We start from the raw sequence: 15,495 nt of genomic DNA on the forward strand, positions 1-15,495 counted from the left end.
GTCTGAGACAAACCTGCGATATATCGAGTATATCGCCCAGCCCTAGTTGTAAGTGCAGATTTTTGGTGTGCCTAACCTCTGTTCTTATTTATCGAACCTCTCCCTTGCAAAACACATATTGATGTATGCAAAAATCAACCCATTAAAATAAAGTTAATGATTCCCACGTCAGACGCACTCACTTTGGTCATGGTGATAGGGTTTTGCAGCAGGGGGGCAGTGCTCTGGATGGACGTTGGGGGAAGGGAGGTCTGAGCAGGGGGAGGCACAGAGGTCATCATGGGAATTTGAAGAGTGCAATCCAATTGGCCCAAAGAGTAGGGAGCGCCCAGCTGCGGCGTGTGGCTTGCTAACGTCGGGGGGACGTGGGAAGGCAGGGCCTGCATCAAAGGCTGAGGAGGTAGTGAAGGCGGGCCCTGCACCGGTCCTCTGATCTGAGGTGCTGCTGAGGTGTTCGACAGGCCCCGTGTTTGAGGGGTTGTGGACGAAGGATCGATTATAGCCCCTGGTTTTAAGCTGAGACCTGGACCAGAGACATGGAAAGATCGTCAACAGTCTGACAGAGGCACACCGTATGATAATGACAAGGATTTCAAATCACATACCGCCGTCCCGTCGACCTCGGCCCCTGCCCTTCCCTGTCATGACTGGAATCTCAATTTCTTCCTGAGGCATTTCGGCAACCTTTTGGAGGAAAGCCTTTTCCAGAGCTTTAGCCATTAGGACTATGTCATCTGAAGGCTGCAGCGAGACACAAACACGGAGTAGAGCGCGGACTCGGTCAGTCTCTGGACGTGCACCTGATAACCATCAACTCCGGTGTTATACCTTATTGTACATGTAGCAGTTGGTAAACATCTTGTTGAAGTCTTGAATACATTCTTGGGCGTTGCAGTAGTAGCTGTTTTCAAGCCTTTTCTTGATTGTTCCCATGTCCATAGGATATTTTATTATTGTGTAGTAGTCCTGCGGAAAGAGCAACGGAGATTAAACCGACAAATGTCGGGGAGACACTTTCCTCCTTTGCTTACATCACAAAGAAAAGCAGGTGCTCATGACAAATCTGACAAGTCCATGACTAAACATGCAAGGGTCCTAAAACATCATCATTGTAAAGAAAGCATGTCTGATGATGAGTGTGTTTAATTGCAAACCAACAAACTTACAGGCAGATTGAGTTTGACGGCATCTACTGGTGCTTGGAAGGGCCAGGCGAACTGGTGTTTCCACAGGGCCTTCAGCCCCACCTTGAGCAGGTAGTGCAGCTGATTGGTCTGGCGCTTGGGCCTGTCAGGGTTGATGTATTCCGGGGGCGGAGGGTTGCCGCCTGTCTGGGGCTGCCCCTGGCCGCCGCCACTGCTGCTGCTGCTGCTGCTGCCGCCCGACATCTGCGCTGCGTCCAGCCCGTCCCCCATTCTGACGGGGTTGGGCATGGGCTCTGGCCCCGGAGCGGGGGCTGGAGCGAGGGCAGGGGGAGCGGTGTTGGCAGTACACCAGTTCAATCTTGGCCCCGGCACAGACTCCACTGACAGAGCACCACTGATCCCATTGCACTCTTCGCTGGACTCTCTAGGGGGGAAAGAAGAGGCAGACGGTCATTTCGACCTCTTGCAAGTGTTTTCATTTACGCTACCCTTAGCAAAGGCAGGAAAAAGTAATTAACACATCCATAGGGGAGAAAAGCACTTAAACACCTCTTTGCTGCATACAGTTAATGTGCTAGGCTGGCTTCTTTTACTGTAGAATAGCAGAATAGCTCAGTTGGTAGAGCGGCCGTGCCAGCAACTTGAGGGTTGCAGGTTCGATCCCCGCTTCCGCCATCCTAGATACTGCCGTTGTGTCCTTGGGCAAGACACTTTACCCACCTGCTCCCAGTGCCACCCACACTGGTTTAAATGTAACTTAGATATTGGGTTTCACTATGAAAAGCGCTTTGAGTCACTTGAGAAAAAGCGCTATATAAATATAATTCACTTCACTTCACTATGCGTTTTAGGAAGTTGTCATACTTTTACACTCAATAATACACAAGGTGAACAGAAGCCCAACAAAGTTTACTGTGACCAAAATGTGTTATTATTATCGGTATTAAAAAGTACTTATACAATCACTGAAATCTTTAGACCAAGTTTTTTTTTAAATAACTAAAATACACACGGTAGCAAAAGCATGTTTTGTGTTTCTTATGCTTCACTGATAGTGTTTTAGTCTTAGTATTTTAGCTTTGTTTGTGCCGTAGCACTTTAATATTTATTTGAATGAAAAGAGCTTAACAACATAAAAACCTATTAATATTATTTATTAGAAATCGATATTATCGGCCGATAAATGCTTTAAAATGTAATATCGGATATTATCGGTATCGGTTTCCACTCGTAAAGTGATGCATTTTTAGTATTTTTTTTTTTTTTTTACTTTTAACACTTCAATTTCAAGATCAACATCCGATATATCTGTCGATTTTAAGTTTGAACTATTATTTTGTTTGTTTTATGCTCTTTTGGCAAAACTTTGATGTTTTTATATGGCAACCCCACAACATGCCGGTATGCAATATTTTTTCCACAAAAAAACATTTTAAAGTGATAATTTTTAAGTAATAATTCATTATAACAGATTTTTTTTGTCTTTTTTTTTTTTTGAGCAATGGAAAAAAAATAAATAAATAAAGACAAAAGGAAAAAAAACTGCCTGAATGGCAGCTTTTTGTCACCATTGACCCTTTTTCTCATTAGATTTCACCTCATTCCACTTTTTTTAAATGTATTTTATTTTTGCAATACTATTAATTTTGCAATTTTTGCAGAATGTGTGGCGGGCCGGTAAACGATTAGCAACGGGCTGCAAGTGGCCCCTGGGCCACACTTTGGACACCCCTGGACTAAAACCTAATCATGGGTCGTCTCTACTGTCAATACTTACAGGACCAACTTGAACCCATCCATCCATAACCCATCCATCCATCCATTTTCTACCGCTTGTCCCTTTTGGGGTTGCGGAGGGTGCTGGAGCCCATCTCAGCCGGAAGGCGGGGTACACCTTGGACAAGTCGCCACCTCATCGCAGGGCCAACACAGACAGACAACATTCACACACTAGGGCCAATTTAGTGTTGCCAATCAGCCTATAATATCCAGAGGTGCATGTCTTGGGAGGTGGGAGGAAGCAGGATTACCCGGATGGACCCCACGCAGTCAAGGATAGAACATGCAAACTCCACACAGAAAGATCCCGCGCCTGGGATTGAACCCAAGACTACTCAGGACCTTCGTATTGTGAGACACATGCACTAACTAACCCTACTTGAACCCATCTCTTCAAAAAGGCTTTAGGCCTACACGAGTGTGGGTCTGTGACGAACCGCATTCTTGATGAGTCATTTTTATGAGAAAAGGGAAGCAATTTGTGCAAACCCATGACCATCGCCTGGGTCTCCTCAGGGCATTCAGACACTGGAGAATCTGACTAACTATCTGAGGTCATTCACCATGCCTCGATGCAATACCTGAAGCAGACCAGTTGGAGTCAACGACACTGCAAGGATACTCCCATGTACTCAGTATAGGGTTACACGATACAGCCCAGGCATGCATCCCAAGTATGCAGCCGACCAACGACTATAGATCCGACGCATCCTGGTAGGATTGATTGACTCAACAAAATGCAATGTGTAAATAACCTTCGCAGGGGCAGAGGGCAAAGTGCAAAAGACAACATGAGTGCCGCTCTGCATAGATTACACAGCCAGGCGTTTCAAATAGTCTCCGATCTCCAGTTGCCTAGAGAGCCCTCCAGTTGGAGGGAAGAATGACTTACAAACGAAACGATCACAATTCTTATAAACGCATGCTGATATGGCTGGGAAGGACCATAATAAAAACAAGCACTAAGTACATAAAGCAAAAAACATTCTGGAACACTAAGCACTAGGGATGCACCGATTAATCGGTAACCGAATATATTCGGCCAAATATGGCAAAAAAAGCCACATTCGGCCTTCGGTGGGAATGAGTTAAAAACAAGGCCGAATAGTGGCGTGTGACGCAATTTTTTGACCCGGTGAGGTTGGGATATGTTGTGTACCTGTATAAGTGTATGAGGTTACAAGCACACACTTAATTGAGATTTAGTGGGGCCTCTGTTTACATTATTAGCCTGTTGTGTAGGCTACCTGTATAAGTGTATGAGGTTACAAGCACACACTTAATTGAGATTTAGTGGGGCCTCTGTTTACATTATTAGCCTGTTGTGTAGGCTACCTGTATAAGTGTATGAGGTTACAAGTACACACTTAATTGAGATTTAGTGGGGCCTCTGTTTACATTATTAGCCTGTTGTGTAGGCTACCTGTATAAGTGTATGAGGTTACAAGCACACACTTATTGAGATTTACTTGAGCCTTCTGTTTACATTATTAGCCTGTTGTGTAGGCTACCTGTATAAGTGTGTGAGGTTACAAGCACACACTTAATTGAGATTTACTTGAGCCTTCTGTTTACATTATTAGCATATCTACTGTGGTGAAGCAGACTTTTGCCAAAAGGACAATAATTCATTTGATGTGGGTTTATCTATTTTAATGCACTTTATTTTTTGGGGGAATGCATGTTTTGTTTGAAGGCCTAATATAAATGAAAAACTTTGTGCTTTTTTTGAAAAGCAAAGGCTACTGGAATATTAAAAAAATGTCAATATTCAATAAAAAATTCCTTTTTTTGAAAAACATGTCTAAATATTTATTCTAGGCTATTTATGCAATATTTAAAAAATTATGAAAAACTGCATTCATTATTCGGTATTCGGCCTTCGGCCAAGCGTTTCATTTTTATTCGGCTTTGGCCACAAATTTTCATTTCGGTGCATCCCTACTAAGCACTCCACAGTCTTGAACATTCTACAGCTGTTACCGAGATAAGAGGAAGTAATGATCAAAACACACTTTATTCACCAACTATAAGTTTTAAAAAGTGATAAACCGAGTCCATGGTTCTTGCCCGGAAAAGGGTGGAATGCCATCTCCGGGTTGGGGAGGAGACCCTGCCCCAAGTGGAGGAGTTCAAGTACCTAGGAGTCTTGTTCACGAGTGAGGGAAGAGTGGATCGTGAGATCGACAGGCGGATCGGTGCGGCGTCTTCAGTAATGCGGACGTTGTACCGATCCGTTGTGGTGAAGAAGGAGCTGAGCCGGAAGGCAAAGCTCTCAATTTACCGGTCGATCTACGTTCCCATCCTCACCTATGGTCATGAGCTTTGGGTCATGACCGAAAGGATAAGATCACGGGTACAAGCAGCCGAAATGAGTTTCCTCCGCCGTGTGGCGGGGCTCTCCCTTAGAGATAGGGTGAGAAGCTTTGCCATCCGGGAGGAACTCAAAGTAAAGCCGCTGCTCCTTCACATCAAGAGGAGCCAGATGAGGTGGTTCGGGCATCTGGTCAGGATGCCACCCGAACGCCTCCCTAGGGAGGTGTTTAGGGCACGTCCAACCGGTAGGAGGCCACGGGGAAGACCCAGGACACGTTGGGAAGACTATGTCTCCCGGCTGGCCTGGGAATGCCTCGGGATCCCCCGGGAAGAGCTAGACGAAGTGGCTGGGGAGAGGGAAGTCTGGGTTTCCCTGCTTAGGCTGTTGCCCCCGCGACCCGACCTCGGATAAGCGGAAGATGATGGATGGATGGATGGAAACACATGATAATAAATATATAAAAGAATGAAGGTGTCTAATAATTATAAGGCGTTTACATTATTATTATTGTGAGAATGCTTATATGGTTTTACACACCAAAATTCATCTATTTATTATTCAACTTCTTCTTCTTCAGATTTTGGCGTGCTCTACCTTTCATATTTTTCATCCGATTCAAACCGTTTCCATTTCAAACTGTTCAAACTATTCGGGAGTTGCAGGCTTTTCTTTTAAAAATTCCCAAAATTTACAATTTCCCAGAATTCCAGGTTTTCTGGGACATTTTTACCATTCAAAATGAATTGGCCATAGTTGTGAAGTGAATTATATTTATATAGCGCTTTTTCTCTAGTGACTCAAAGCGCTTTACATAGTGAAACCCAATATCTAAGTTACATTTAAACCAGTGTGGGTGGCACTGGGAGCAGGTGGGTAAAGTGTCTTGCCAAAGGACACAACGGCAGTGACTAGGATGGCGGAAGCGGGGATCGAACCTGCAACCCCCAAGTTGCTGGAACGGCCACTCTACCAACCGAGCTATACCGCCCCACCATTTCCACATGTTTCAACCGATTCAAAGCATTCCACGCATCCTGCACATTCAAACTATATTTGTTTAAAGTTCGAACAAAAATTCCAGGAATTCCCAGAATTCCCATTTTTTTCCACACCCTTTTTTTCTGTCGACTACTCCTTCCACATTTTCAAACTCTTCTTCCAACTTCAAACTGTTCAGCCTATTTTGGAATCGCAGACGTTCCCTTTAAAAATTCCCTAAATTTCCAGATTTCCCAGAATTCCAGGTTTTCCGCGACATTTTTCCCATTCAAAATGAATTGGCCATGTTTCCACCATTTCATAATTTTTCAACCAATTCAAACACTTCCAACATATCCCACGCATCCTGCACATTCAAACTATATTTGTTTCAAGTTAAAAAAAAATTCCAGGAATTCACAGAATTCCCGTTTTTTCAAAGCCTTTTTTTCTGTCGACTAGTCCAACATCTTTCAAACGTTCCACCGTCCAAACATTCCCTTTAATCAGGACAAAAAAACTAAGTTGTTTTTTGAACTGGAAAAATTCCTGATTCTCCCGAAATTCCCAGAATTACTGTATTTTCAAACCTCTTTTTCCCCTTTTCCTCCCTTTTTTCAGTCAACTATTTCTTCCACATTTTTCAACCGTTTCACCTTCCAAACATTCCCCTTAATCAGGAAAAAAAAAACAAAGTTGTTCTTTGAACTGAACAAATTCCCGGTTTTCCCCCAAATTCCAGAAATTCACTAATACCATTTCTCAATTGAAAATGTTACTACTTTAACATTTCTCGACTGATTAGAAAAATTCCAACACTGACCATCAGAACATTACTTTTTTTTTTTTTGCATTTTCCAAAACAATTCCCTTTTTCCCCCCCGAAATTCCCATTCAAATCAATGGTACATTACAAGTTCCACATTTTTTATCGGATACAAACCGTTTCAACTTCAAAATATTCAGCCTGTTCAGGAATTGTGTGCTCCTATTCAACAACTGTAAGAAAAAAATTCCCGGATTTACGAGAATTCTCCGTTTTTATGGACATTTTCCCCATTTAAAATGAATTATCCATTTTTCATCCATCCATACATCCATCCATCATATTCCGCTTATCCGAGGTCGGGTCGCGGGGGCAGCAGCCTAAGCAGGGAAGCCCAGACTTCCCTATCTCCAGCCACTTCGTCTAGCTCTTCCCGGGGGATCCCGAGGCGTTCCCAGGCCAGCCGGGAGACATAGTCTTCCCAACGTGTCCTGGGTCTTCCCCGTGGCCTCCTACCAGCTGGACGTGCCCTAAACACCTCGGGTGGCATCCTGACCAGATGCCCGAACCACCTCATCTGGCTCCTCTCGATGTGAAGGAGCAGCGGCTTTACGTTGAGCTCCTCCCGGATGGCAGAGCTTCTCACCCTATCTCTAAGGGAGAGCCCCGCCACCCGGCGGAGGAAACTCATTTCGGCCGCTTGTACCCGTGATCTTATCCTTTCGGTCATGACCCAAAGCTCATGACCATAGGTGAGGATGGGAACGTAGATCGACCGGTAAATTGAGAGCTTTGCCTTCCGGCTCAGCTCCTTCTTCACCACAACGGCCTTAGCCTTGAATGAACATTTGATGCATATAATCACAGCAGGATGATGATTCTATGTGTCTACATTAAAACATTCTTCTTCATACTGCATTAATATATGCTCATTTTAAACTTTCATGCAGAGAGGGAAATCCCACCTAAGTCAATTTACCAAAAGTTTATTTATTAAACATTTATTAAGCAGTGGCACCAACATTCATGTCATTTCAAAACAGAAAGTGCAAGATTATCAGATGCATTTTAAAACAAGCTATTAGTGCACTTTTGTGCATGATGTCACTAAGATGACATCAAAACAACACAAAATTAAAGTGCACTTTTTGTACAAAACGCCACTACAATAGTTTAAAACAAATAAAGTGCACTTTTGTGCATAATGTCACACAAGATAATTCAATAAGTGTCAAATAAAAAATGAGATCCTCAATAGGAAATCAAATAGTCTTTTATTGACTATTTTTTTCATATGGTGTTGATGTGGAAATGGTTGCTTGGGCATTTTGTTGGGTGTGACACCGAAGGGAGAAGTTGACATGCCGAGTTTCAAGCACTCCTCATTCTCTAGTGGGCGACTTTTCAAATGGTGCTACAAATTAGCAGTAGGTGCTACTTTTTGTAACAACGCTTTTGCCGCATACTTGTTCGTCATCGTCCCGCTTAAACCAAACCGCCGACAGACTGTTTTTCTTATGAATTAATTGTTTCTTCATTTTTTACCAGTCGCACCTTTTTTCTCTCGTATTACCACTCGCACCACTCCGTTAGCATCACAGCTAACGTTACCCGTGTCGCTACCTCTCTGCTCAGTGAGGGCGTATGACGTTGCACGCGCGACAGTATGTGATGACTGTAAGAAGGTGCGCTTGATTCAAGTCTCTGTGAGAAGGAGAGACAAGAAAGAGTGAACAAAGCCTGTAGAGCAGGGGTGCCCACACTTTTTCTGCAGGCGAGCTACTTTTCAATTGACCAACTCGAGGGGATCTACCTCATTTATATATATCATTTATATTTATTTATTTATGAAAGAGACATTTTTGTAAACAAGTTAAATGTGTTTAGTGATAATACAAGCATGTGTAACACATATGTCTTTCTTTCACGAAGACAAGAATATAAGTTGGTGTATTACCTGATTCTGATGACTTGCATTGATTGGAATCAGACAGTAATGATGATAACGCCCACATGTTCAAATGGAGGAGAACAAAAGTTGTCCTTTCTGTACAATACCACATGAAAGTGGTTGGTTTTTGGCATCTAATTCATCCAGCTTCCATACACTTTACAAGAAAAACAATGGCGGCAAATTCCGTAGCTTGCTTGATTGACATTCACGGCACCCGAGGGTCTTGTGAGATGACGCTGGCTGCTGCCAGTTCATTATTATGAAAAAATGACAGAGAGGAAGGCGAGAAACACTTTTTATTTCAACAGACTTTCGCGCCGTCCCTTCCGTCAAAACTCTAAAGGCCGACTGCACATTTCCCATCTTCACAATAAAAGCCCTGCTTCATGCTGCCTGCCCTAACAAAATAAGAGTCTCGGAAAGCTGGCGTGCACAAGTGATGTGCACGCCAGCTTTCTGAGGGATCGCTTGTGCACGCCAGTTTTCCCAGACTCTGTATTTAGTTAGCGCAGGCAGCATGAAGCAGGGCTTTTATTGTGAAGATAGGAAATGTGCAGTCAGCCTTTAGAGTTTTGACGGAAGGTACGGCGCGAGAGTCTGTTGAAATAAAAAGTGTTTCTTGCCTTCCTCTCGGTCATATTTTCATAATAATGATCTTGCAGCAGCCAGCGTCATCTCACAAGACCCTCTGGTACCGTGAATGTCATTTAAGTGACGTCTTGGTGAAGATTGATGATCACTAATTTTTAGGTCTATTTTATTTAAAAGCCTGGCTGGAGATCGACTGACACACCCCCCGCGGTCGACTGGTAGCTCGCGATCGACGTAATGGGCACCCCTGCCGTAGAGTAATGCCAGCAGCTAAAAGCAACCGTGTGAGAATGTATACTCGAATATCACAATATAGTCATTGTCTATATCGCACAGAGACAAACCCGTGATATATCGAGTACATCGATATATCGCCCAGCCCTAGTACCTTGTGTAAATGACTTCACCGGAGTAAGCTGCTTCTGAGGTGGAGTTTGTTGTTGTTGCGGTCCAGTTCACCTTGTAAAGACTTGCATTTCTCATACGATTCGATGCTTCGTTTTCAGATGCTGGAATAAGTTTGATGTGTCGGTTTTTAAGCAAACTTTGCAGTCATTTGTTTCACGCCTGTTGCTGCAAATCTTGCGTTCATTAGCATTAGCCATGTTTTGATAGGTTTGTGAATCTCCAATAAGGAAATAGGGGGGCGGGCGAGAGCTACGGAAGCTCAGGGGGAGGAAAAGTCTGCCGAAGCAAGAGGAGAAAAACATGGATTTTTAAAAAATCGTCTGCAACAAAAACCTCAAATTTATTTATAAAATGGATATATTGCCCAAGCCTACTGACAAGTCTTTAAACTCATGGCCCGCCACTTATTTCATTTGGCCCCCAAAAGCCTGGAAATAATATGTATCAATAAAGTAATGTAACTTTTCTTACGGAATGTATTCTTTCTTTCTATTTTGGAAGAAAACAAATAGATGTACTCCACGTAATCGTAAATTATGTTACTTAAATAATGTCAAATTATGCAAAAAATATTTTATCAAACATTAAAAAAAAATGTTATCAATCAATCAATCCACTTTATAAATATAGCACATTTAAACAACAATAACGTTTCCAAAGTGCTGCACAGCCATGTTAAAAAAAATAGTAAAAAAATAAATAAATAAAATAGAATAAAAAAAGTATACATATATATACATATATTATGCTCCACCAATGACTGAATAAAAACCAAAAATAAATAAATATAAAACCAATAAAAACAATATAAAAACAAATATGATCTAAATAAATACTAATAATAATGATTTCAAAGCAAGTTATCCATCCAATTGCGCAATGTAAATGTAGAAATAGATTTCATGGTCAATTTGTGAATTTTACTGTGGTTTCTACAGCATTTTTCTCTAAATAAAAAAAACAGTAGTTTTTTACTGTAATAAACTGTGGTGCCGTTTTGGCATTTACAATAATACACCGAAAAATCTACAGTTGTAGATGTTGATTTGCGGTAAAAAAAAAAAAAATACTGTAAACTTGCAGTTTTTTTATTTGTAGTAATAAAAAAAAACTTGTACATTTTACAGTAACATTCTGGCAACTGAACAGCCTTTTTTCAACCATAAAAACAGCAGTATTGTTTTTCCATTTACAGTAATATACACTAAATTTTAAGGTGAATTTATTGCAACTTACCAATTTTTTTTGGGACATTTAAGTTTAAAAAAAATCTACTAATAAAATTAATAAAAACATTGTCTAATAATAGTATTCACTGTTAGAAGCGGCCCTCTGGGGCCAAACATAACTGCGATGTGGCCCTCAGTGAAAACGACTTTGAAACCTCTGCTCCAGTGCATAGTTTCCTTCCATCCATCCATTTTCTACCACTTGTTAATGTCTTATCCCACTAATAAATATTGCCAGGTGGTACTCAAACACCCTCAGAGTGACATTAATCTACAATCTAGCACCACGACGACAAGAGTAAAACTTCTGGGGGCACAACTACACCTTCACCGGGTTAAAGCATCTGTTGTCGGCACAGATCCAAACAAACTCTAAAAAAAAAAAAGGCTCACGAGTCACGATAGCTGTCCACATTGTCACCCCTTCATGTCTATTTGTGTGTGGGCATCGGATGGCGTCTTATGCAACTAAGTTCCACTCATCAAGTTTCTGACACGTATTGTTCGTATTAGACATCTCGTGTACTAGCAAGCGAAGGGTTTTAGTAAGTTACGACATTTCAAAGAGGTGGACATTCACTTATGTTGGAATTGATTGTATAAGAAAAGGGCAAAGACAGTGTTTTAGTTCCTCATTTGAAAATAGGAAGGTGCATATCATATGTACATTGAAAGTTGAATAAGACAGTCACAATCTCTTGGTGTAGTTTATAGTCTGGTCTAGTAAACCCGGACTGGTAAAGAAAGTGGGCACTAGCTCCCGAGCGAGCTTAAATGCTAACATAAATACTTTATACATTAAATAAATAAATGATAAATGGGTTGTACTTGTATAGCGCTTTTCTACCTTCAAGGTACTCAAAGCGCTTTGACACTACTTCCACATTTACCCATTCACACACACATTCACACACTGAGAGAGGGAGCTGCCATGCAAGGCGCTAACCAGCACCCATCAGGAGCAAGGGTGAAGTGTCTTGCTCAGGACACAACGGACGTGACGAGGTTGGTACTAGGTGGGGATTGAACCAGGGACCCTCGGGTTGCGCACGGCCACTCTACCACTGCGCCAGGTCTTTTCCCATTAAGAAACGACATACCCCAATCTAAACTTCGAGTACCGGGAGAACAGATCGACCGAAGACACATTTGCTATTATACTCCATAGACTCTTGGAACATTTTGAGCTTAGGAACACTTAAAAGGGAACATTATCACAATTTCAAAAGGGTTAAAAACAATAAAAATCAGTTCCCAGTGGCTTGTTGTATTTTTTTTCAAAATTTTACCGGTCTCGGAATATCCCTAAATAAAGCTTTAAAGTGCCTTATTTTCGGCTCTCTGCGAAGACACTGGCCATTTCCTTGTGACGTCACACAGTGCTGCCAATGTAAACAAACAATGGGAATACCACAGCAAGATATAGCGACATTAGCTCGGATTCAAACTCGGATTTCAGCGACTTAAGCGATTCAAAAGATTACGCATGTATTAAAACAGATGGTTGGAGTATGAAAATATTGAAGAAGAAACTGAAGCTATTGAGCGAATTCATAGTCATAGCATGGCCGAATAGCTGCGTTAGCATCGCCGGTAAAATGTGCGGACCAAACGTTCAGGACTTTTGCATCTTTTGACACGGGAGCAACTTAAATCCGTCGATTGGTAAGTGTTTTTTTCGCATTAAATGTGGGTGGAAGGAAACGTAATATAGTTGCAAATGCATCTACAGGTTATCCATACATCTCTGTGCCATGTCTGCTTTAGCACCGCCGGTAAATAGCATGTTAGCATCGATTAGCGTAGCATGTTAACATCGATTAGCTGGCAGTCAACATCAACAAAACTCACCTTTGTGATTTCGTTGACTATAGTTGCAAATGAATCTGCAGGTTATCCATACATCTCTGTGCCATGTCTGTCTTAGCATCGCCGGTAAAATGTGGAGACACTCTGGCACATTCAATGATTGATTGATTGATTGATACTTTTATCAGTAGATTGCACAGTACAGTACATATTCCGTACAATTGACCACTAAATGGTAACACCCGAATAAGTTTTTCAACTTGTTTAAGTCGGGGTCCACGTTAATCAATTCATGGTAAATGAGGGTCTGGCGGCAGATTTCTTGCCACTTTGGCATCTTCGGGCCAGTGGTGCAACTTGAATCCCTCCCTGTTAGTGTTGTTACACCCTCCGACAACACACCGACGAGGCATGATGTCTCCAAGGTTCCAAAAAATAGTCAAAAAAACGGAAAATAACAGAGCTGTGACCCGGTGTTTGTAATGTGTTGAAAATGAAAATGGCGGGTGTGTTACCTCGGTGACGTCACGTTCTGACGTCATCGCCTCCAGCACGATAAACAGAAAGGTGTTTAATTCGCCAAAATTCACCCATTTAGAGTTTGGAAATCGGTTAAAAAAATAGATGGTCTTTTTTCTGCACCATCAAGGTATATATTGACGCTTACATAGGTCTGGTGATAATGTTCCCCTTTAAAAACATGACTGCACATCATAATGGCTGCTACACTTTCCATCTTAAAGATCTAAAAAAAATTTATTTGGGAATGTCCGGCGGGCCGGATTGAAAAGCTCAACGGGCCCGTATGTGGCCCGCGGGCCTTGATTTGCCCAGGTCTGACTTATACCGATGTAAAGGGTCAGACAATATATGGTAAAAACCGAACGTGTCACACTGTTCCTAATAGCATGTCCCATCCCTCTCACCCAGCAGCTGAGCGGAAATATCTGGCAGGGGTAGTGAGCAGAGAGTACATCTGTGTGCCATTGTAAGAATGATTCACTCCCCAAAAATGTTCCTGTGCTGCCACGCTGTGTGGATATGTGATAGCTTGAACTAAATTCAAGCATGGATTTGTTCTTTGTTGTCCCTGACTGGACTGGGAACTCACACTAAAACAACTTGCAGGGATTCCACACATAAATGTTCTCCGTTTCTTTTCTTTTTCTTCTATGTCCCACTCTCCCTTGTGGAGGGGGTCCGGTCCGATCCGGTGGCCATGTACTGCTTGCCTGTGTATCGGCTGGGGACATCTCTGCGCTGCTGATCCGCCTCCGCTTGGGATGGTTTCCTGCTGGCTCCGCTGTGAACGGGACTCTCGCTGCTGTGTTGGATCCGCTTTGGACTGGACTCTCGCGACTGTGTTGGATCCATTATGGATTGAACTTTCACAGTATCATGTTAGACCCGCTCGACATCCATTGCTTTCCTCCTCTCCAAGGTTCTCATAGTCATCATTGTCACCGACGTCCCACTGGGTGTGAGTTTTCCTTGCCCTTATGTGGGCCTACCGAGGATGTCGTAGTGGTTTGTGCAGCCCTTTGAGACACTAGTGATTCAGGGCTATATAAGTAAACATTGATTGATTGATTGATTAAAAATGATGGCTCATTTGTATAAACCAGGGGTCGGGAACCTTTTTGGCTGAGAGAGCCGAGAAACCAAATATTTTAAAATGTATTTCCGTAAGAGCCATATATATATATTTTTTAACACTGAACACAACTAAACGCCTGCATTTTTAAGTAAGACCAACATTTATAATAGGTCTCTTATTTTTTTTAATAACATTGTTATTCTGAAGCTAACTGTGGAGGGGGCGTGGCCTGCGGGCCTGCAGCAAACCGGGTTGTTGCCAGGACCGGCCATCTACGCATCAGCGACAGATGCGTAGATGGCCCACCTGGGCCTTGTTATCTAATCACCTGTGGCTGTGTTATAAGGAGCAGCCAGGAGAAGAGACGGGGTTGGGGCTGGAGCCAGAGCGCGAGAAAGGACGAAAGAGAAAAAGACAAAAAAAAACAATATTTTAACCCTAAAACAGGCTCTCATGTCAGTGCTTGGTGGTCTGAAGAACCCCCAGGAGGGCATGCCCCACCCTAACCAACAATAAATAACTTATTACCATTAACGCAACTTCTTGAACCGGTGGGGAATAAAAAAGGATGGATGGACTAAAAAGGCTTGAGAATGTTTTATATTTTGAAAATTATTTTTAACACTGTGATTACAAGTGGAATTATTCATGACTTATCGTGTCAAGCAATGTCAGCTCAGATTTACCAGAGAGCCGGATGTTTTTACCAAAAGAGCCACATCTGGCTCGCGAGCCATAGGTTCCCTACCCCTGGTATGATTCAAAGCTATATACAGTATCGTTAGTTTGTTATGAGACCCTGATGGAATCCAAACAGGATATGTTGGCTTTTCATTGGCACTTATACTTCAAATAAAAAAAATAAATAAAAAAGGGATTACTAACACAAAGTGGCAAACCGCTGGCAGACAGTCAGCCAAGC

General features: G+C 42.3%; 1 protein-coding gene across 2 annotated transcripts in view; it reads right to left on the minus strand.

Annotated features, from left to right (window-relative positions):
- brd4 (bromodomain containing 4) overlaps positions 1–15,495 on the minus strand; it is a 106,986-nt gene that overhangs the window by 41,111 nt on the left and 50,380 nt on the right. For both annotated transcript variants that reach the window (XM_061905244.1, XM_061905243.1), the window contains exons 2-5: positions 1,167–1,569; positions 829–966; positions 606–741; positions 183–523 (exon numbers count right to left, since the gene is read on the minus strand). In XM_061905244.1, the coding sequence (XP_061761228.1) occupies positions 183–523; positions 606–741; positions 829–966; positions 1,167–1,433 (882 nt within the window). In that variant the 5' untranslated portion in view covers positions 1,434–1,569. The remainder of the gene's footprint in view (positions 1–182; positions 524–605; positions 742–828; positions 967–1,166; positions 1,570–15,495) is intronic.

This window comes from Nerophis ophidion, linkage group LG07 (assembly GCF_033978795.1).
Source record: "Nerophis ophidion isolate RoL-2023_Sa linkage group LG07, RoL_Noph_v1.0, whole genome shotgun sequence".
In the NCBI taxonomy this organism is placed as follows: Eukaryota; Metazoa; Chordata; class Actinopteri; order Syngnathiformes; family Syngnathidae; genus Nerophis; species Nerophis ophidion.